This window comes from Dacryopinax primogenitus (assembly GCF_000292625.1).
Source record: "Dacryopinax primogenitus strain DJM-731 SS1 chromosome Unknown DACRYscaffold_10, whole genome shotgun sequence".
Classification (NCBI taxonomy): domain Eukaryota; kingdom Fungi; phylum Basidiomycota; class Dacrymycetes; order Dacrymycetales; family Dacrymycetaceae; genus Dacryopinax; species Dacryopinax primogenitus.
In genome coordinates, this window is record NW_024467207.1 from 427040 (window position 1) to 447326 (window position 20287).

The 20287-nt window shown below is 53.0% G+C and overlaps 9 protein-coding genes across 9 annotated transcripts; 4 read left to right on the top strand and 5 right to left on the bottom strand.

Annotated features, from left to right (window-relative positions):
- Positions 1 to 372: 372 nt before the first annotated feature.
- On the bottom strand, positions 373 to 3579 carry DACRYDRAFT_100352 (uncharacterized protein; the record flags this gene model as incomplete). Its single annotated transcript, XM_040767448.1, has 8 exons — positions 373 to 489; positions 544 to 735; positions 782 to 826; positions 929 to 970; positions 1024 to 1405; positions 2408 to 2826; positions 2881 to 3045; positions 3124 to 3579. 8 exons carry the CDS (start codon positions 3577 to 3579, stop codon positions 373 to 375), a joined length of 1818 nt encoding a protein of 605 aa, XP_040628300.1.
- Positions 3580 to 6382: 2803 nt separating this feature from the next.
- On the bottom strand, positions 6383 to 8498 carry DACRYDRAFT_22549 (capsular associated protein). The gene is made up of 4 exons (XM_040772852.1): positions 7924 to 8498; positions 7211 to 7878; positions 6798 to 7163; positions 6383 to 6747 (listed from the first exon to the last, which is right to left on the bottom strand). Exons 1-4 carry the CDS (start codon positions 8485 to 8487, stop codon positions 6456 to 6458), a joined length of 1890 nt encoding a protein of 629 aa, XP_040628301.1. The 5' UTR covers positions 8488 to 8498; the 3' UTR covers positions 6383 to 6455.
- A 456-nt stretch (positions 8499 to 8954) lies between these two features.
- Positions 8955 to 10183, top strand: DACRYDRAFT_116574 (NADP-binding protein; the record flags this gene model as incomplete). The annotated part of the gene is made up of 6 exons (XM_040770227.1): positions 8955 to 9246; positions 9300 to 9454; positions 9505 to 9842; positions 9890 to 9957; positions 10006 to 10085; positions 10138 to 10183. Exons 1-6 carry the CDS (start codon positions 9028 to 9030, stop codon positions 10181 to 10183), a joined length of 906 nt encoding a protein of 301 aa, XP_040628302.1. The 5' UTR covers positions 8955 to 9027.
- A 43-nt stretch (positions 10184 to 10226) lies between these two features.
- DACRYDRAFT_53053 (uncharacterized protein) lies at positions 10227 to 11188 on the bottom strand (the record flags this gene model as incomplete). The annotated part of the gene is made up of 6 exons (XM_040775147.1): positions 10227 to 10348; positions 10397 to 10463; positions 10510 to 10588; positions 10637 to 10801; positions 10852 to 10878; positions 10929 to 11188. 6 exons carry the CDS (start codon positions 11186 to 11188, stop codon positions 10227 to 10229), a joined length of 720 nt encoding a protein of 239 aa, XP_040628303.1.
- A 389-nt stretch (positions 11189 to 11577) lies between these two features.
- Positions 11578 to 12448, top strand: DACRYDRAFT_22555 (uncharacterized protein). Its single transcript, XM_040772853.1, has 4 exons — positions 11578 to 11705; positions 11753 to 11808; positions 11863 to 12106; positions 12156 to 12448. Exons 1-3 carry the CDS (start codon positions 11655 to 11657, stop codon positions 12104 to 12106), a joined length of 351 nt encoding a protein of 116 aa, XP_040628304.1. The 5' UTR covers positions 11578 to 11654; the 3' UTR covers positions 12156 to 12448.
- Positions 12449 to 12508: 60 nt separating this feature from the next.
- DACRYDRAFT_107960 (uncharacterized protein) lies at positions 12509 to 13141 on the top strand (the record flags this gene model as incomplete). The annotated part of the gene is made up of 1 exon (XM_040768565.1): positions 12509 to 13141. The coding sequence occupies one exon, from the start codon at positions 12509 to 12511 to the stop codon at positions 13139 to 13141; it is 633 nt and encodes a 210-aa protein (XP_040628305.1).
- A 201-nt stretch (positions 13142 to 13342) lies between these two features.
- Positions 13343 to 14875, bottom strand: DACRYDRAFT_53221 (uncharacterized protein; the record flags this gene model as incomplete). Its single annotated transcript, XM_040775157.1, has 3 exons — positions 13343 to 14038; positions 14086 to 14369; positions 14419 to 14875. 3 exons carry the CDS (start codon positions 14873 to 14875, stop codon positions 13343 to 13345), a joined length of 1437 nt encoding a protein of 478 aa, XP_040628306.1.
- Positions 14876 to 15266: 391 nt separating this feature from the next.
- On the bottom strand, positions 15267 to 18462 carry DACRYDRAFT_52687 (BRO1-domain-containing protein; the record flags this gene model as incomplete). Its single annotated transcript, XM_040775123.1, has 5 exons — positions 15267 to 16119; positions 16168 to 16832; positions 16884 to 18102; positions 18151 to 18232; positions 18282 to 18462. The coding sequence occupies 5 exons, from the start codon at positions 18460 to 18462 to the stop codon at positions 15267 to 15269; spliced, it is 3000 nt and encodes a 999-aa protein (XP_040628307.1).
- Positions 18463 to 18639: 177 nt separating this feature from the next.
- On the top strand, positions 18640 to 19891 carry DACRYDRAFT_116579 (Yip1-domain-containing protein; the record flags this gene model as incomplete). The annotated part of the gene is made up of 6 exons (XM_040770228.1): positions 18640 to 18700; positions 18749 to 18811; positions 18865 to 18947; positions 19000 to 19324; positions 19376 to 19500; positions 19555 to 19891. The coding sequence occupies 6 exons, from the start codon at positions 18640 to 18642 to the stop codon at positions 19669 to 19671; spliced, it is 774 nt and encodes a 257-aa protein (XP_040628308.1). The 3' UTR covers positions 19672 to 19891.
- Positions 19892 to 20287: the final 396 nt, after the last annotated feature.

A 20287-nucleotide genomic window follows, 5' to 3' on the forward strand; every position in this document is an offset into this window, starting at 1 on the left:
AACATCTTGCTTACTCAGCCTAGTCAGGTGATCAGGTCATATGACCAAGGATGAGGTCATATGAGGTCATGCACAGCCATGTACAGCAGGTCACCTCACCATCCAATCCTTCCAGCAGGTTCCAGCACAAGCCAAGGTATACCAGCTACTTCCATGTCATAAAGGCTTAGTCATGTCTCTTGACCAAGCAATGAGCTGATGCCCTGACAGCCACTTGATCTCCAGCACAGAAAACGGAAACTCATCCCTCTCATTGGCTGTCAACTTTCCTGTGGTGAACAACCACTCCCTCCAAGCTGGATTCTTGTTGGCTGCCTCATCCTTGTCACAGGACCACTCCTTGCCAACCCAGTCATCATGCACAAGTGCTTGCTACACAGACTGCTCCTCAAGGTTGTGCTCATGGCAGAAGTTTAGAATCACACCATGCATCTGACTCGCATGCTGGATTATGAGTAAGCCTCCCATTTGTCCAGCCTCAACACATTGCTGATGATGTGTTTGAGGTCAGACATGCAGCCTGACACAAACACATTAACTCACCATCCTCTGTTTCTCTGCACGCTGCCCAGCACTCTGTTTCCTTCTCCGCTCTTTCCCACTGTCCTCCTCCTCTTTGCGCTGGGCAGTCCATACCTGCTTCAAATGGGGCCAAGTGCCACAAGCCAGTTTGAGCACCACAGGTATGGTCAACCACTTCTCACAGTACTCCACGGAAACATTGTTGGGATGATTCTGTGGCAAGTGAGGGATGTGTTGAGTGTTGAGTGAAATAACTCACCTTTTCTTGCTCCAGCACCAAGGTTGCAGCCCTCGCCTGCAGCAGCTGATTAGGAACAGTATTAATATCATGATTAAAGTCGGGCCAGAGAAGGTTGGAATTGATGGGCTTTGGCCCAAGACCCAGGCAAGGCATCCTGTTGCTGACCTTGTACTTCATGGCAGCGTACAGCTGGTTATGCACTTGGGACTAATGAAAACTGTAAGCATCCCTGAGTCTGCTGCCTGAAGAAGCTGACTCACCTGCAGATATGTTCTTATACCAATCTTGTTAGCATCCAAATGCTGTCTCTTTAGCTTTGCAGGGTTTTCATTGCCTGAGGAGAGAAGCTCAGGTGAGATTGCTGGGTCAGGGGCTGCTTGCAGCTTCATCATCCTTTTCTGCTGTTTTGCCAAAGGCTTATCAAACGCAGCCTCAAGAGCCTTGAGACAACAATGCAGGTCTACAATGCTTGCAGGCGTAGCAGGTGCATCACCCTCAAAATTGACTATGCTGTCTGAAGCAGCAAGGAGGATGAGAGCCTGGAGTGCAGTTGAAGGTGAGGATGTTGGGAGAGGTTTGCTTGGAACAGGTGAGACAGGGAGCTGAGTGAATGCTGAGAGAGGTGATGGAGCTTGCCTCTTGCTGGAACACAAGGTGAGTCATGTGTTGGTGTCTGGCAGATGAGCACTCATGAGGATAGCAAGTCTGTAGTGCCTCCAGTTCCACCAGTACTAGTGGTACTAGTACTGTTCGACACCTTGGTCATCCAGCAGAGCAGTGGCACTCTTTTGATGACCCTCTGGGCCTCTGGAAGCACTTCAAGTGCCGCCATGAAATCATTGGAGGGGGAAAATGTCAGGATGGACATTCCAAGAGGTTAGAGGGGGATGAAGCCAGGACAGCAGGAGCAGGGAGGCCAGAGGACTTTATGCATCAGATGTGGGGAACAAGAAAAAAAAACCTGGGGTTCAGAACAGCTGGTTGCCCCAGTGTCAATGGGTTGGCTAGGTGGATTTTACATGGATTGTGCAATATTAATGCATCAATTGGCTGTCCAAATCCCATGTTACTATTAATATTGATTATATTACATCTGCCCCACCCTGGCATGAGAACAGGGAAGATCAACTGACAATACCTAGCCTAGAGCATCCATTTCAGATCCTCTACACTATATCCTAGGACAGCATATTAAACTCCATAGGAAATTGTCTATCCTAAGCCTTGTGCAGGTGCCCTACACAGCGTCTACTTGGCATTGATCAGGTGATCACAGGTGTGCTATAAGACCCTAGGATATCCCCCCTTGACACGCGGTGATTCACACCTTTTGGCAAGGGCAGGCGATGAGTTTGGGTACAAGGATGAATGGCACCTACCTGTAAATGATCGATTCCTTCTGATCGATTTGCTGTTCGCTTCCGAGGCACTTTTATCTCCGGAGGCGCCGCCAACCACGGGAAGCACGGTCTTCGACACTTCCCGTGAACACCTCACTAGACGAGCTCTAATGTAAAGAAGTGCTATATCTAGGCTGTATAGGTCAGCCTGATGCTATTGATCCGGCTTCGATCCCCATGACTAACCATATGATTATTAGGACGTATTCGTACCACTAAAGGCCATTGACATTCCACCTCACACCCGATTTCAATCGCCCAACCACTCATAGAGCCCGACGCCTTCGTACACTTCCTTTCCCTAATTCCACCAACACTCTTGCCTATCCAGCGTGTATACAACGGCGGTGCGGCCTCGACAACCTCGTGGTTCGTGACCTTGACATCGAGGATACCATGATGGCCCATATCGTAAACAATGTGGAATCCACTAGGCGGGGCGCCGGGGATAGGAGGATACGTTGAATTCCGCCCTGTGGGACGAACAGTCATGCTTCCACACGATTCTGCAAGGACATTGCCATCCTTGGCAGCGTAGCCAGATTGATGTTCGATCCCTTGATTGTCCAGGGTGTCGTACCAGACAATCGAGTACGGTCCAACACGAGCATGACCCCAGTACCAAGTACCGAGGTCCTTGATGAGAGACACGTCTCCATAATTCTGGATCCAGAATGAAGCCGACGCCCTGACCGCACGAGCAAACAAAAAACGAACCGAATCGTGATATCCCGCACCCTTGAACTTGAGTTTCTTACCATTTACGTTCAGGTTAATGAGGGCAGTCGCATCCGGCATAGCGTTGTGCCACCCAAGGTGTGGTACGACTTCCAAAGAAGCACCTTTCGTGGCTGGACCGCATTGGGCATGATGCGGTGCCTCCTACTCCAAGATCAGCCTTTGTCATAGTTTCTCAAGAACGACGATACGCAGAGAAGATAATTTGATAGAGCCAGTTACGTTGTTAATCTTTTCGTCAATGTCGATGTATGCGAAGGACAGGTCGGAGGATTCAAACCAGCTATATCCGGTCTCATTCATGATCCCATATGTGCCGTCACCTTGAGTTGTCAAGATGACCGAACCGGATGGCAAATCAACCACTTTAGTGGTCCCGTCTTCGAACGCTACATTGAATTCGATGAAATTGAAAGGGGCAGCGCTAGAGCCCGTCGCAGCAATGGCGTTGATCATGAAGACAATGACGATGGCTTGGTCGAGATCGTCAGATACCGCATCAAAGTACCACCATTCCCAAGTTGTCTCATCATAAAAGTTTGACTTGGGAGCATCGAATGGACCGTCGACTGTAAATTGCGTAGTACTGGTGCCGTTGACGGGGTAAGGTGGATAAATGTTGACCGAATAGGCTCGAACAAGCTCGAACAAGCTCAGGAACAGTAAACAACAGAGCATGGCTGACAGGACGGCCGAGCGCAACTACGAGAACTTCGTGGGCCGACAAGACCGTCTGACATCAGCATTTTATACGTCCTAAGCCCAGCCAGGTAAGACAGCCACTATCATATTCCAATGTTAGCTTCTGCAGCCGTCAGAATCGGAATCTTCCAAAGTGAGCTAGTGTTGGTTACCAAAGCTTGGCCATTAAGCGCTGTCCGCCGGACTGTTGCTGGATCGAGAGCATGCTGACGACACATGTCGGAATGTGGTATACAAACTCGGCCGCCGTAAAGATGCATTATAAGACCGAGAGCCAAAGGTCAGGTGCCTTCATCCCACGGCAAGACTATTGCAATATGTTTGCCGTGCAATTCATTTGTAATGTTATGGTTGAGAGGAAGACAAGCCCGGATCGAAGAAGAGATCATAGTGATAGCAAAGCGTCCTGAGTCGGAGTATACACGAGATGAGTAGTATGTAGGAGCGCGCGCAGCGGAGGCAAAAGACCCTGTTTTCGCCCAATATAGCAATTGCTCCAGAGTCTGAACGTATGGGCTTACACCGAAGCACAGAGTATGATATAATATAATACAGTGAAAAATATGATAATATCACCCTACCACTAACCCTAACCCTAACCCCTACCCCACCCTAACCTCAACCAACCCTAACCTGCTAGATGGGATCCTAACCAGTACCCTAACACTACGCAGGGGAGGAATTGCCTTTTTCGGAAATTACGGAGGTACATTGCCCCCGTCCGCGCGAACACGCATAAAGCTCTTTCCTTTTTAGGGAATTATGGACGCAGTTTGCCTCTGCTGCGCGCGTCCTACACCTACATGCTACTCATCTCGTGTGCGCTCCCTGAGTCGGCGGCCGCGAACCCTATTTGGCGACCAATATACCGCTGACGCATTTGTCGGGCGCCGCGAACAAAGGGCTGCTAGAGTTGAGGTGAGCTGCAATAAAGGATTCACGATTGATTAATGGACTTTAATCCGGAGCATACTAAACAGATAGTGAGAAGCAAATCGGAGCCACAAACCCATACATAATGTTCGACACCCTGATGTATCTCCGGATCTCCGATGCCGCCGACCGAGTTACCAACCCATCTCGTGTACTCGGTTGTTCCGTCGTTTGTATTGTTCACCTCAAGAACACTGCCGTCGCGCATGCGGTAGACAATACGGAACTCGCTTGGTTCAGCCCCCCGAAGTTCTGGAGAGGTTGAGTTCCGGACACCAATCCACATGACTCCGTAAGAACAACGCCGCGCGCAGCGGAGTATCCGTACTGGTACTTGTTTTCCGATGTGTCAAGCATGTCAACTAAGACGAGTACGGGACTCGGACATGACCCTAGTACCAGGTACCAGGTCAGCAAGGAGGCGCTGATCTCCCCACCTCTGCAACGGAAGGTCATAGAGTGTACAAGAGCTAGCGGATTGGTTGTACCTTTCAGAGTCATAATAGCCGATTTCAGTAAAGTTAAGCGCCTTGCCAATATCGATGTTGATGTTCGCATAGGTGGTTGCGTCTGAAGTTAAGTTTGCCCAACCTAGATAGGCCTGCCTCTTTGGCCAGGAGAACAACACAACCTGTCTCACCACCGTGCCCGCCTGGACCGAGCCTGTCACCCAATGCGGGAACATGACCATCGTGCTCGACAACGTGGCTCTCCCGGGTACAACAAGCATCGATGGGATTTCCGTGGCCGGCCCACATTAGGCATGGTGGGGTGCAACCTGAGGAGGCGAGAGGGTTTGATAGCGCAGATTGCATAATGCAGAGGAACGGAGATGAACGAAGGAGTACCGGTGGTGTTGTTGACTGAGTCATGGATGGCGATCACCAAAATGAAGAGGTCGGACGCTTCAATCCAGCCATGGCCTGTGCCATTGAGATTCGCGCTCGCACCGTCGCCGTCCGTAATTATGAACACTTGGTACGACTGTACATAACGGTATAGAGAAGCAGAGTCTCATCTACAAACTCGTTGACTTCGACGCAGTTGGGTTACTTGTTCAAGTCAGAGTTGCGGTTCGACTTGATCGAGAAGGCGAGGAAATACCGCCTCTGACAAGTTGTGATGTTGCAGGGATCGGTCTTTGGTCCGTCAAAGGGAGCCCATCATGGCAAAATCGGCCGTGCTAGTGCCGGGTAGGGCAGAAAGACGTTGATCGACGCCACATAAGCGAGGAGCCCGAGCAAGCTAAGCCAGAGAATAGTGGCAATCATGTTGGAGAGAACGATCCGGAGTTGCTTCAGCGGTATGGCCTGTCCACGTTATTACACGCAAGCAATCCCTTTGTAATCACATAGCAAAGGGACAAGATGCAATTTTCGATACGACTGCGAGCACCCCGAGATGAGACGCTCCAGAGCCCATCAGCTTCTTCCGGCTTGCCGTCCTCAGGTTCCACATGGTTATCGAGCAAGAACTAGACTTTTGAACTGGGAATCCGCATCGAAGATAGCTCGTTGCAGAGAACACGTACGGTACGGTATCTGTATGCGGATTCCGTGCTGACACTAATTAGTAGTCCAACACCACGTTCACTTTCGACGCTACACATTGAGATCTCCTGGGTCAGCTCCGGCGGCCGTGCTACCAAAACAGAGCAGAATATGCAGAGGGAGTCATCAGAAACAAGGCCTCGGTGCCGAAGATCAAACGTTGTGGTCGTGCAAGAAGGAGGGATGGAAGCCCACCTCCGGCCCCTGAGCTGTGAAAAAGCATTCGTGCCTAAGATTTGTAGGACATTTCCCCTTTCTGGGATCAACAATCAGCGGACTTCGAAAGTTGTGTGAGGATATAGTATAAGGATGATATTACTACGAGTACAATACAAATCTCTAGGGTAGTCTCCCTACTGAACGAGTCCATCAACCCTTGAACGACCCTTCATCCCTGTCATCTGCCCACAGCCGCGCATACTCTAAACACAAGCGATACACATACGCTTCCATGTCAACTTTCCTGCCAATAGTCTTCTTCCACTGCCGGCCGGCCTTCGCAATCAGCCGCAGTTGCGTGTCCCCGTCGTGTTTCCGCCCGATGGTAGGAGGGACGGGATTGGTGGCGTTGGCGATTTGGGCGAGGGACTCTCCTCCTGAGAAGTAGGAGTAGATGTTGTAGATCTCTTGATAATTCTGGGAGACGGGAATGAAGTGGAGCCTGATGACATATGATCAGCATGGGAAGGACAACCATGCAGACCGACTCACCAAGGTTGGATCCACTCGGAGAAGTACTCCAAATATACAGTATTCTTCATGACCGCGCTCTCACTGGCCAAGAAGCCCATAAACCGCGCCGAGTAGCCCATCCCATCCACGTCAATCAAATACTTGTACTTCCAATGTTCATTGAGCAAGACGGCGTCTGCAAACCTGTGCTCGCGACGCATGGCCTCACAGCCCCCACCTGGGTAGGCAGAGCATCCCACCGCTTTGGTGAACGCAGCGTCGATGAAGGTGTTCAGCGTCGGGATGGGTACTTGTGCGGCGACGTAGTGGTTTGTTCCTGGAGGGTTGGCGACTACGACGGTGCGGTTTTTGTCTGACGTGACGTCGGATGTCATGCGTATAAATCTGCAGCTAATGAGTATATGCGGGCAAAATCGACCTGGGGAACTCACCGATGCCTCTGATAATGCGCGATGAACCCCGGCGGGCTACTTCCTCCACCCGTGGTCGCCCCTCTCCAGAATATCAGGTCCTTCTTCCTGTTCCACCTCACCTCGCCATCATCGGTCTCCTTGATGACCTCTCGTACCGGGTCCCACCCATAGGTGTACCGTTTCGTGCTGGCATAGTAGTAGTGGCTCGGAATGAGGATGTCTGCGAACCCGGGTGCCTTAGCAGGGGAGAAAACGGGGTAGAGGACGGGAATTGTACGCCAGTCGGAGAAGAAATGACCCTGCTGGACATGGATCTCCGGATGGTCGCAGAAGGAGAAATGGTCATCGGTATCTTCCTGGAAGGAGAAGTCACCGCTAGGCACAGGGGCCTTTCCCCGTGCTTCGGCCTGCGCACTGAGGAGGTTCATCGGGATCTGTCCGCTTTCGAGCTGAGCGACGGTGGCGGAGTATAGTCGCCGAGCAGCAGAGGTAGGCGGGCAGGTGCGACGGAATGCTTCCCAGACGGAGGAATCGCCCCGCCAATCGGGGATGAACTTGCCTCCGAGCATATCTTCCACACCGCCTGAGGAATCTTGTTTTGTCATATTTGGGTAATGTACATGCTCCCAGGGGATAAGAATGCGACCCTCGGCTTTGGCGTTGATAGGAAAGTCAAGATCAGGCAACTGAACAAGGTCAACTTCATTCAGAGGCGGGGAACAAAGACGCACCTCTTTCATAAACGGCTCAATCATGACTTTGAACCCTCTTGCACGAGCTGAGACTTCGGAATCGTCAAAGCCATTTTGGATGTTGACGACCTTGGCGTCGCCATTCCGTATACGAACAAGGTCGATAGAAGGGAGGAGAGCGACCTGTTCCGAGCGACGTCTCATCTCGTCCGATGAGAGAGCAAAGAACGGCTCGAAATCGCGCATCATCTGGTCGTACTCATCCCTGACCTTGACATCATGTTCCTCGCAGAACTTCCACCACTTGTCGAACCCCTGCGGCGGTGCCCTCTTATACCTCTTCTTGTACTCTCTCACAGCCTGGTCGAGCGTCTGACTCTGCCTCGCTACAAGAGCACGAAATTTCGTCTGAGCATCGAGCATCAGCTGTGGGATAGGATGTGCGATCCCACGATCGACGGAGGATGAGCTGGATATAGCCGAGAGGGAGAACCAGCTTGCATCGGGGTTCTGCCTGCGGTTGAGGATGATGAGGACGACGGCGGTGAGGGACACGAGGGCGATGAGCACCCTTCTCCGGGGGGCGGAGTTAAGGTTTCCCATGTCGTTGACCGGGCCAGGAGGAGGAGAGAGGGAGAGCGCCTACGTGTTGAGGTGCCTCTTCGGATGCGAGTTGAATGCGAGCCTCCTCTAAAGCGCGTCTTTCAGAATCACTAAACGGGAGCAAAACGAGGCTAGACCCTAAAAGAGTTTGTCCGAACCGCAACTCCGTTTCCCCCTTCGGAGCCGAGTACTCGCGGAGGCGATCACCTCAATCGCCAAGACACGTACGTTCCCCGAACGCCCCATGAACTCAAAATCATGGACCTGCACGACCCTCATCCCACTTTAAACCGTGGCTTAAAATAACACGTCCGTGGACACCTCGTCCACTAGCGGAGAACCTCTTTCCGTCTCACGGGTAAGGCTCGTGCCGCTCTTGGCGGTGACTTCACTCCGAGAGGTTCCGCGGTCTACGCTTAGTCGACGCTCTCCCACGGAATTGTGGCCTATGCCGGAATTCTCTCTGTGTAGTCAAATGCATAGGCAAGGAACGGTATAAAAACGGCTTCAGCTCTGGGCAATATCCCCTGAGCGGATAACATGGTCCCCAAAGTAGTCGTCGTAACGGGCGCCACAGGCACTCAAGGCAGCGCAGTCATCTCCTCCCTTCTGAAGAGGGGTGGCTACCTCCTGCGAGGCTCAACGAGACATACAGACTCTTCTGCCTCTCAGGAACTCACAAGGAAAGGAGTGGAGATGGTGCGCGCTGACATTGCGGATAAAGTCAGCCTCGTACAGGCATTCAAGGGCGCTTACGCGGTTAGTTCCCCTTGCTCACTTCGCTTTGAATATGCTAAGTGAATGATGCTCAGGTATTTGGGAACGCTGTGTTCCCGTGCCCGCTGGATGCCGAAGTACAAGGAAAGAACATGGCCGATGCATGCAAGGCGAACAACGTACCGCTCTTTATCTGGTCTTCCATTCCCAGCGCTATCCAGCTCTCCAAAGGAAGATACACTGATGTCACGTGCATTCCTCCCTGTCTCCCGTTATCTGAGCACGCTCACCCGTTCCCAGGCACTGGGAACAGAAACACGCTGTAGATGAGTACATTACCTCCGTCTCCCAGCCGAGCGTGATCCTCCACCTCGGTGCCTTCCTGGACAACCTCTTCACCCAGCCCTACCGGCTCTTCCCTAGCCCAACTCCAGGGAAATGGACACTTTCGTACGTGCTCGTCCCTGGGGATGTGAAGATGAGCAGTATCTGGATTGGAGGTGATTTTGGTGAAATCGTGCGGGCGGTTGTGGACGTATGGGAGGAGGACGGGTGGAGGGAGCGGTTGATGAAGGAGCCCATCTCTGTGGCCGGCGGGAGGTACTCGCCTAATGACGTAGGGGAGAGCATTGCACGGTGTGAGTCGTTTCCCCAGAAATAAAATCCAGTGCTCACCGACAAGCAGTATCCGGCCAAGAAATAGAAGTTGTAAACCCACCCGCCCCACCCGGTTTTCCTCCCCATCTCATCTCTGTACTGCCCTCATTCGCTTTGCCGATACCATGTACTGACGCATCACAGATGTTCAAGCTCTTCAGCGATGGGTACTATGATTTTTCTGGACCCAATCCGCCGGAGATACTGCTCGACTTGGGACTCAAGTTCCACAACTTGGACGATTTCGTCCGGGAGGCAATCCTCCCTCGAATGCAGGAGCCAGCCAAACGCCAACCACGTGATTGTTCATCCCATTTGTTGATTGTATGTAGTGCTACATCTGTTTCTATTCAGTGATGAAAACACTATGTCTTCCTCACTGGGCCGTACCCCTCCGCCCGGCTGTGCAGGCGGGTAATGATCTCCAGATAGTTCGGCTCGTTCTCTGCGGTCAAATACCCATGGCGTATCATAAAGTCGATAATGACTATATGCAAATGAGGTATGCCGGGAAGGGAAAGGTGGGACCACGCACCTGCACCGCAGTTCGGCTTGAATCTTCCGGCATGCATCTTCTCTAGTATATCGTCGAGCGAGCACAACTATCGCGGCTCAGTCCAGGTCTCCATACGAGCAGGAGAAACGCACCTCGAACGACTCCACTTCCCCATCCGACGGGCGGGGGGACTCATCCACCCCCTCGGGGAGGAACATATCATACACGTACCTGCGCTTATCAACTTCCTACCACACAAAGCAAAAGGATAGCGCATACTGCACCTCAGGCTGGAGCCAGCCTCCCCGCTCTTTGTAAAAGTAGGTAATGGAGCTCACTTGCTTGATGTGCTCCCGGACGAACTCGGCGGGCAGGGACGCCTCTTCTTCGCATTCCTTTATCATTGATTCCAGCGGGGTGAAACCGTGTGGGATCCCACCAGCGCTTTGTATGAATGAGATCAATAGGAAGGATCGGTGTTCTAGAAGGCGTACACGGTGTTATCGAGGTATAGCGGCCATCTACTCCAATTGTTTCAACCACTCCTTATGAGTACAGCGAAAGCACACACGTAGGCTTGTTCTTCGCCCTCGTCGGGACCCAAATCCTCAGCTCCCCGTTGACACGCTTGCACATAGTCATATGTACTCCGTACGTGACCACGCCGAACAGCTGGCACGCGGAGCGCTCCATTGCGAACGCCCCGTTCTCGGGTCGGACGTCAGCGTACGGGTGGTAGTGGATCGTGTACTGCTCATTACGCCAGTTCTTCCCGCCGATATTTTCGGGAAAGAGCCCAGCGTCACGCCAGGTCGTGCAGAGGTCGTGCATCACCTGCGTACGTAAGGCAGGGGTATTGACCGAGGGCAGGAAAGCAACTTTCGGCAACGGTCGATTCCCATCCGGTACCAGAGAGAAGATAGGGTGATCCTTGTTGTAGTCTATTAACGCGTCCAGAGCCGGCTGGGGGATGAATCCAATCACAGTGCCGTAGGTGTCGTCTAGGAACCACCTTGCTGGAGGCTCGGAAGCCAGGCTGGGGTCAAAGTTGTCGACAACCTCGACATGTGGTAGGAGTGTCCGTCCCGCCATGCAGGTATAGTACAGAAATTCGAGATAAGGAAAGGAAAGCCGCAGCACCGGATTCTAAGGTAGATAGTAGTTGAGCACTAGTGGTATCATCCGCGGGCAGCATCGTCAACAACGCCACTCACGCAGTTGATCTTCATCGCTCACCTGTTCATCAACGGCAGTCGGCCGTCCACAACACCCACAACGGCGCACATACATCTGAAGCATGTCACTGTGGGTCGTGGGCACCTTGGCGGGCGCGTTGACTGGCGGTGTGGTATGCATCCTTCTCTTCATTTCTACCGACCGCTAAGGGCGCTTCAGATGTACCAAGCGTTCTCGTCATCCATCCGAACGAGGGCGAACAACGTCTCGAACGCGTATGTATCACATTACCCTCCATCCCTTACCCAAATTCTTATCTGAATAACTAGACTGCATGGATGCTCTGTAGCCATGGCTGATCCTCTGCCACCGGGTCCCGTCCCAGCCTCACAGCGGATCGAAGAGCGGCCCTTCACAGAGCTGCTTAAGCGCAAATGGAATGAAGAGATCGAGAGCGCATGGGTTGCGGCTCTGCATTACGACTATGCTGGACTTTGGAGTCGGACGAAGGGGTATTCGCGTGAGCTGATAGAGCGGGCAAAGTCTTCCTCGTCGTCCGCTTCATCATCATAGGTGCGTCCGAGCGATATATCCCGACGTTCCGCGACTGACACTACTCCAGATGTACATATCCATTCTCATAATTGAAAACAATATCCGGCACACCCTCGCCGCTGTGTTCATATATGCCGACACCAGTCTCCGCGTGTCCGATGTCCGCGACATAGACTTGTCTCAGCCATCCAGCGTCAGTGTCGTGCAATGTCGCGGGCTGGCTGTATGCTGCTATTGGCTGTCTTGTGTTGGAAAGGTGCGTTCCGACTCAAACTGGCCAAGATAAGAGCGCGTTCACCCATATAAAGCGGATCAGTCAATGCCAGCTCCCTTCAGAACCGCTTGTTTGATACAGCCTTCTCTCCATTTCACCTCGCTGGTCGTCCACACATCCACTTCTCCCCTCCCACTCAACCCAGAATGCCCGCTCGCTACAACGCTTCGCATTTCGGTATCTCAGTCACGCTGGATGACCTCAGCAGCGGGCTGCACAAGGTCAACGAGGATATCCTCCACACCTCCCTGCACCAGCTTCCGATGGATGAGCGCACCGCTCTGATCCAGTTGGTCCGGTACCTCGCTGCGCGTCTGAACATCCTCGCCGAGCTGGCTTGGTCAATGCGCTCCGGCAGGCCCATCTCCATCCCTCGCCCGAGCAATAGCACTCCTAATCCTATGGGCGATGTCCTGCACCTCCAACTGCCACCGATCCACTCGTCAACATCCAGCATCTACGACGCTCTCCGTACGGCCGCGTCTATGCAAGAGCAGTTCATCCATGTCCGCTCCCTCAAACTCTCATATGCCGATATCGACTGGCTCGAAGAGCTTGAAGTCCGCACCCGTACACTGGCATTCGAGTTCCTCACTGAGCTCGTTCCGAAGATCGAACAGATCAGGACAAGGACACACCATGGACTTGTCTCACCTATGAGCCGGACGTGGTCAAATTCGACTACTTCTAGCCTTTTGGACCTCAAGCAATCGGTTGGAGACTGGTCCTCTAATGATTCCTCGCCGGCGTCATCCAGCTCAGATTCTCGGGGCTGGTAAGGTGATGAGATCAAGCATCACCTCCACGTCGAGCTGTGCTCGACACGCATTGTTTCTGTATTCATAGTTTCTCTTTATGACGATCACGAACCTCTTCATGAACACAACTTCATGTATTTTTGGCATACATCTCAACCCAAAGAATATACAACATAATATTTGACCAAACCGTCCTTGCAAACGTTGCTTTTGCGGCAATTATCACCATAGCGGCACTTCAACATCCAGGCCCTCAATCCTGCTCCTCACAACGCGGCCTTCCTTCATGACACCCAGTAAATACTCGTTCTGACGGTCAATGATCGTGACATCCTCCAACGGGTTCGCCTTGAGGAATATAATATCCGCAAACGCACCGGGTGCGATGGTTCCAATCTTGCCCACCATCTTGAGTAGCTTGGCCGGGTTCGTCGTCGCGTGCTTGAGCACTGTCGGGCTGGGGAGCACCTTAGCCCGGACGACAAACTCCTGGGTCTGGAACGCGTGCTGCACGCCGAGCAAATCTGAACCGTAGCACACGGTCACGCCTGCCTTCTCCGCATTCTGTACCGCGATCAGGCCAGCGTCGCGCACCATTGCGTTCTTCTCGCGTTGGGACGGGAGAAGGAACTTCTCAAAAGGCGGGTTCATGATGATCCCGTGCACGGCGAGTGTGGGCGTCAGGTAGATACCTTTCTCTGCCATGAGCGCTGCGGTGGGCTCGTCCAGCAGGTTGCCGTGTTCGATACCTCCAACCCCGGCCTCGATTGAGTGCCGAATGCCATCGTTGGTGTAGCAGTGGGAGGTGGTAATAATACCACCCATGTTCTTGACGGTTGTGGTGATCGCGATGATCTCTTCCTTCGTGAGCTGCGTCGCTTCGAGCTTGTCGGTGACCGAGCCAACACCACCCGACGTCTGTAGGATGTTGAATACCGAGGGTATATACAAAATTCAGGACTCACAGTAATCTTGATATGATCTGCGCCCTTCCTCATGAGCTCTCTGGCAGCCCTCAACGCATCCGGTACCCCATCCACCAACCTTCCCAGTCCAGCTCCCCTCACACCACAGCACACCTGCGGCCCATACGGGTCGGTCGAGTCCCCATGCCCGCCTGTCTGTGAGAGGACAGGGCCACCCTGAAAGAGGCGAGGACCAGGCGTAAGCCATTGTTCGACCGCTTCGGCTTGGGGTTTCGTGGCACCGCCGACGTCCCGCACGGTCGTGAAGCCTTGGGAGAGCATGTCTAGATGTTGATCAGCGCATGAGCGGGAGGGTAATACGAGAAAGCGTACTTTTCAATACCCAAGCAGAGCGGATAATAGCTGTGTCTCTCACGCCATTGATCGTCTCCATAATGTTCTCGTAGCCCGGAACGGCCATGATATGCACATGGCAGTCAATCAAGCCTGGGCACATATAGAACCCCTTTGCATCGATAACCACTCCCTGCAGCTCTTCCACCGTCAGGCCCATGTCGCTCTCGTTGCTGGTCTTCCCGACGCTTTCCACCAGACCATGCTTTAGCTTTACGGTGACATCCTTAAGCACGCGCTCGTTCGCCGGGTCTACGACATTCGCGTGCACGAACACGATGGATGTTTGTTCAGGTAGAGCCCAGGGCTTTTCAGTGATGTCCAGGTCTGGGGGAACCGGATACTGCACATGCCGGAGGGTACTGTGCTGCGGTATTATGGGGACAGCGTTGGTGTAGGCCGCGCCTGGGGGAGGGGAGGTCGCGAAGATCTGCATGCTGTAACGTTCATTGAGTTCAGCTTACAATGTTTCAACACCAACGTCACTCACTTCAAAATCGCAGAGGTGGTCGCAAGTAGACAAGAGAGAGATGGACTCCCTCGAATAACAGTATATGTTGTTCAATAAGTAGCATGTTGAAGTAGAGTGACATGGAGGGCCGGTCGAAGCCCGTACGGGAACTGCAACACGCACCAATCGCGAGTTCGCTTCCACAGTCCGTCATCTCTTATTGTGCCAGGCCGATTGAATTACATGCGGAATACGGATGAAGGAGATCCGGTTAGAGCACTTCATTGTCACTGTAACAACACTATTTTACAATCTGGTGTTTTCTGGTTTTCGTAACAAACGTATCAAGAATTTCACATCATCATACACAACTCGTTCAGCGCCCATAATATCCGGTCTGTTGGCCATACCCTCCATACCCGGTCTGCTGTTGCTGTTGAGACGGCGGTGGTGGAGGGTACGCACCGGGATACCCCGGCTGCTGGCTTGGGGGAGGAGGATACGCGGGTGCAGGGCCAGGACGGGCGGGTTGGCCCCATTGCCCTAGAGGTGCTGGGGGTGGGGGGAACGACGGATATGCTGGTTGCTGAGGCTGCTGAGGCCGGGGAGGAGGGTAGCCCGGGTATGGCGAGCTCGTCGCTGGGGGAGGCGGCATAGAGGGGTATTGAGGCTGGCTTGGTGGGGCTGGGTAGGACGGCTGACGCGGGGGCGGAGGAGGCAAAGAAGGTTGGGGGGGCGGCTGTGGTACTGCCTGGGACGGAGGACGTGGGCGCGCGGGTTCACTCGAGAATGCACCACCAGCGTTAAACAGACCAGCATAAGGGTCTGCGGCCGGTGTCCGGGCAGGCTGTTGGGAAGGTGGGGTCGGAAAAGATGGATAGGGCGACGATGCCGGAGGTGTCGCCGCTGCATGGACGGGAGACATGGGAGCAGGAGGTTGTGATGCTGGCCAACGGGGCTGCTGCTGCTGAGGAGGAGGTGGAGGACGGGGTGGGATACCGGCATCCTGTAGCGACATGCTGCCGAACGTCTTCTCAAGAGAACTGGCCGAAGGCGGGGGAGGGGGAGCCGGCAGTCCAGAGGAGGTAGGTGACTGCAGACGACGCTGCGTCTCCGCCGAGGAAATAAGACGCTCACGTTCTGCAGCGCGACTCTTAGAGAAGGAGAGAGTGTCACGACGCAACGAAGTGACCATGTTTGTGAGGTCACGATAGAACTGCAACCCTTTCCTATTGAGCAATCAGCACTAAAAACAAACTCTGTGCCGAGACACTCACCCAAGACCATCGCGAACCTCAGCATACGCCACACGTACCCTGCTATACCTCTCGCCTGAGTCCTTCGCCTTTCGATCTTCCTGCTCCCATTTCCTCGCCCATTCTCGTACCGCCTTTCCCATCGTTAAGTTCCTCCACAGCTCGGCAATCTCGCTCATCAGCTGTTCCTGTAGAGCTAAGGTGGCGGCGATCCTAGCCTGGTACGGGTGGAACTTCTCCAGCTCTGCAGTGAACAGCTGCGACTCCATACCAGGCTGAGAGCGTCGGCTGACCAAAAGCAGATGAGAGACATCGTCATCTTGTATCTTCTGCTTGAGATCTTTGAGCACCTCGGTGCGTTCTCGGCGAATCTTGTTGAGGCGACCGACTCGCTCGTCAATCTCTTTCACTTTGGCTTTGACATCCGCCCGGGCCTGATCGTCATCGTCACTGCTCAGATCAGTATCGACGAGGTTCATGCTGTTACTGCTGGGCTGGACATCAGGCAAGGGTTGACCAGCCAGCAGGATGGTGACATCGCCCTCTACAGACGTCCAGAGGGAATAAATGCGGGTATCAGATTCGCTGGCTGATGTGAACGCATCACGATTCTCGCGGAGACGCTGGCGCAGCTCTCTTGTCAAAGGAGCTGACGGCTCCTGTGTCCAGAGATCTTGGTATTTGACCTGAGATACATTCAGGGACCTAGCATTGGGTGTCGTAGCAGTGAAGCTCACCCTGTTGGTTTCACAGTCTCTGGTCTCAATCTCTAGCTCTCGTTCAGCAGCACCCAAATCTTGGCCAACAGAAGTTTTGAGCTTGTCCAAGTCGGCTAGCATGCTGCGCACGGTCCCCCTCTCCTCCTCGCTCCTGATCTCTGCCTCATACCGGTATCTCTCCTCCTCTGTTTTGTCCGGTCCATTCGCCGCTGCGATGCCACCGTCGCCCCAATCGCGCCACTTGCCGATCTGAGGTCCGATTACGCCCAAATCTCGCAGACCTAGCTCGGCTTCATCCTCTGCTTCCTGTACACGAGCATTCTCGGAACGGACCACCTTGGCCTTCTCCTCGCTATAGATACTGGCGCTTTCGTGCACTGCCATAGGAATGAGTCGTGCAAAGAAGTCGTTGCCGATGACTGCCTGCACGTCTTGTGATGCGTAGATTTCCTGTATCGTGATAGGAGTGGCGACCGCGAGCTTGTCAAGCTGCGGCAGGGTCGCCTCCGTGGGAACTGCAGCATTATAGATCAAGTCGTTGTCCTTAGTTGCTTGCTCTCGGGCGGCAGTCACAGTGGCAAGGTGTGTCTTGGTGATATCGATGATACAAGACGATGCGTCTGCTGGTAGTGTTGGAGAGTACGACGACAGCGCATATGGGGTGAATGAGTTGCACATCCGGTTGGCTTCCTTCGCAAGACTCTCTGCAAGTTGGAGCCGGGCAAGTGCCTCCCCATGCTTCGAGTCCTTTGCTTCGACTTGAGAGCGATACAAGTGGGCAACCGAAGTGAAATATTTTGCCTTGATTTGGACAAGCGACACCCAGTTCCGGTCGAATATGCCTCTGCCCATGAAGTCGCGGGCTTCTTCCGACAAACTAGTGTACAGGGCCCCCGTCTGCGCTGCGATCTTGCCTACCAGTGCGTCGCTCTTCTTCGTATCGCGGCTCTGCTCGAAGAAAACCTCGGTTGCCTGAGCCATCATAATGCCCGTCAAGAACTTGACAACCTCTTTAGAGAGGTCAGTAGATGGCGCATGCAGGAAGTTCTCGTTGATGTAAGTGAGCAGGCCAGCGGCAGATCGAAAGAAGTAAAATGCGCGCTTAATCCCCTCAGGAGAACCTCGGTGCTGTTGTTGAGCAAGTGCGGAGTGAACTGCGGCGATTTGGAAGATAACGCAGGCTTTCTCAAATGCCAACGACGTCTGTGTCGTTAACTTGGATGTAAACGCATCATACCTATCCGAGTCTCAGCAGTGAAAGATTGGTAGCAACGTCTATGCCCACCAAGGGAAGGAGACCTTGATTTCGGCGAAACGCAGCTCCAAGAGCTCCAGTTGCCCAAAGTACTTGTACAGTAAGTCTCTTGCTGCACAAGAGCATCAGCGCGGACACGGCAATAACGCTGCACCACATACCCGTCTGATCACTCCCCGCTCCCCTCACTGCGTCCTGCCGACAACGTGACAATTGCCCAATCTCGGTGACATAGCTGTCCGGGTTGTCGCCATACGAGTGCGAGATCGCCTGCCGCAGCGGTGTTGTCCAATCCACCTCGTCTGTTTTCTTGAGTGGGATAGCAATAGTTGGATTCTGCATCTTGGAATCCGAGTCTGTAGAGACGTTAGGAGTCAAGGTACAATAGGCTACGCAGCGCAGTTGAACGCCTCGTCACCGCCCTCACAGGCCGGGGTCAGAAGGCATCGCCACGACCCAGTCGACCCTACCAGAGATGCCGCCTGGGTGTTGGTGCTTGTCGTCATTCTGTCTTGAACGATGTCTGGAAAATACCAAACGTTGGATGTTAATGAGGAGGCGCAACCATTGGAATTCAAGTGTATGCAATGACCGATCTTCATTAGCATACATTAATATCGGATACCAGCTTTCCTCGGTCAGCCCGATGCAGCAGTCGAGCCTGCACCAGCAGCGACGTCCTCGCGTCGAGGTCAGTTTCTTTTAGGTTCAATGATGAAATATGCATATAACACTGATGGGTAGGATATACCACCGACCGTCCTGTATCAACAAGCTTTTGGCAGGTTGAACACTATCAAAAATGGTTCGATGTGGACACAAACACAGTGAGTCGTATGCTCTTTCGAAGTTACCTCCTGTCTGAATACATACATGCAGGTGCTAATGCGGTGTCTGATGTCCATGTACCCCATAGATTCTCACCTAACAGGACCAGAAGGACCGGATCTGTATGGTCCATTTTGGACGTTGACGACGCTCATCCTCGCCCTTTTCGTCTCCTCATCACTTGCGTCGTCAATCGCGTCATATCTCTCATCAGAGCCGACGGACTACAATTGGACACTGCTAAGCGTCGCTGTGGGACTCATATATATATACGGCCTCGCAGTTCCGACAGGGATATGGGCCGTGCTCCAATGGAGTGGTGTACAGGAGTGTAGTGTTGTTGAATGCCTGAGCATATGGGGGTACGGCATGACAGGTTGGTCTCTCTACCTTCGTATTCGATCCTGAGATATTGACTCCACCGAAGTGTGGATACCTACTGCCCTTCTTTGCATTATACCCGTTCCTCTGCTGCGTTGGGGACTCACCTTACTTGCTGCTCTAATATCGCTAGCGTTCATCATCAGGAACATCTACCCTATCCTCGCCACGGTAAGCAAAATTACATCCAGACTAGCCTTATGACTTTGCTCATGCGGTTTTCAGGCTGAATCTAAGTCTGTGCGACTGTTTGTGATTGTATTTATTGTGCTGCACCTCGGTGTCGCACTGTCCTTGAAGATCGTTTTTTTCTCGTACTATGTCGCAAAGCCCATCGGATGATCGGGACCGATTCGCAGATTATTGTCTCTTTAATTGCTAGCTTCCCGAAGTAATTGGGATATTGCATCAAAAAATTGAGAGTTGTCGGTCGGTTATCCGACACAGTGGGATGTGGTTCACAAGCTCCGAACACAACAGGGGTTCCGAAGCCATCAGAAACTTGCGGGTCTACAACGGCGCACCATTTCTGAATAGCCATGGATTTCATGATTTTCGAGTCAAATTTACGCGCTTATTGCTCTGCTCGCCTATGCCTTTGTTTCTCTTCCCCAACCATGGCGCCAAGACGAGGATATGACCCTCGCTCAGCAAGTGAGCTCATCGCCGACCTCTTGGGGACGGATGCCCCAAGTATGGTGGATGACGAACTTGGCCGATTGGTCGACAACATAGGTCTTTCTTCATCTCGACATTGCGCTACTGCTACGCACACTCGTATTGCCCTATCTGGCGACGGCTTTCCATCCATGAACATCTGGGACCTTCCCCTGGAACCTAAACCTGCATTGCTCTATCAATTCGCCGCGCTCTGTTGGAGAAGAGGCTATCGGCGAGGGACAAAGTTCTGGCTGGACCGGTTCTGGGAATCCATCCGGGTCTGGTTAACAGGAAGTCA

Excerpts from the sequence above, each read along its gene's own strand:
- DACRYDRAFT_22555 (XM_040772853.1), top strand. The coding sequence starts at position 11,655 with ATGTCACTGTGGGTCGTGGGCACCTTGGCGGGCGCGTTGACTGGCGGT. Across the intron at positions 11,706-11,752 it reads GCGCGTTGACTGGCGGTGTG|ATGTACCAAGCGTTCTCGTC; the intron begins GTATGCATCCTT and ends AGGGCGCTTCAG. Across the intron at positions 11,809-11,862 it reads GCGAACAACGTCTCGAACGC|ACTGCATGGATGCTCTGTAG; the intron begins GTATGTATCACA and ends CTGAATAACTAG.
- DACRYDRAFT_22549 (XM_040772852.1), bottom strand. The coding sequence starts at position 8,487 with ATGGGAAACCTTAACTCCGCCCCCCGGAGAAGGGTGCTCATCGCCCTC. Across the intron at positions 7,879-7,923 it reads TTGAGCCGTTTATGAAAGAG|TTGCCTGATCTTGACTTTCC; the intron begins GTGCGTCTTTGT and ends GACCTTGTTCAG. Across the intron at positions 7,164-7,210 it reads GCGCATTATCAGAGGCATCG|ATTTATACGCATGACATCCG; the intron begins GTGAGTTCCCCA and ends CATTAGCTGCAG.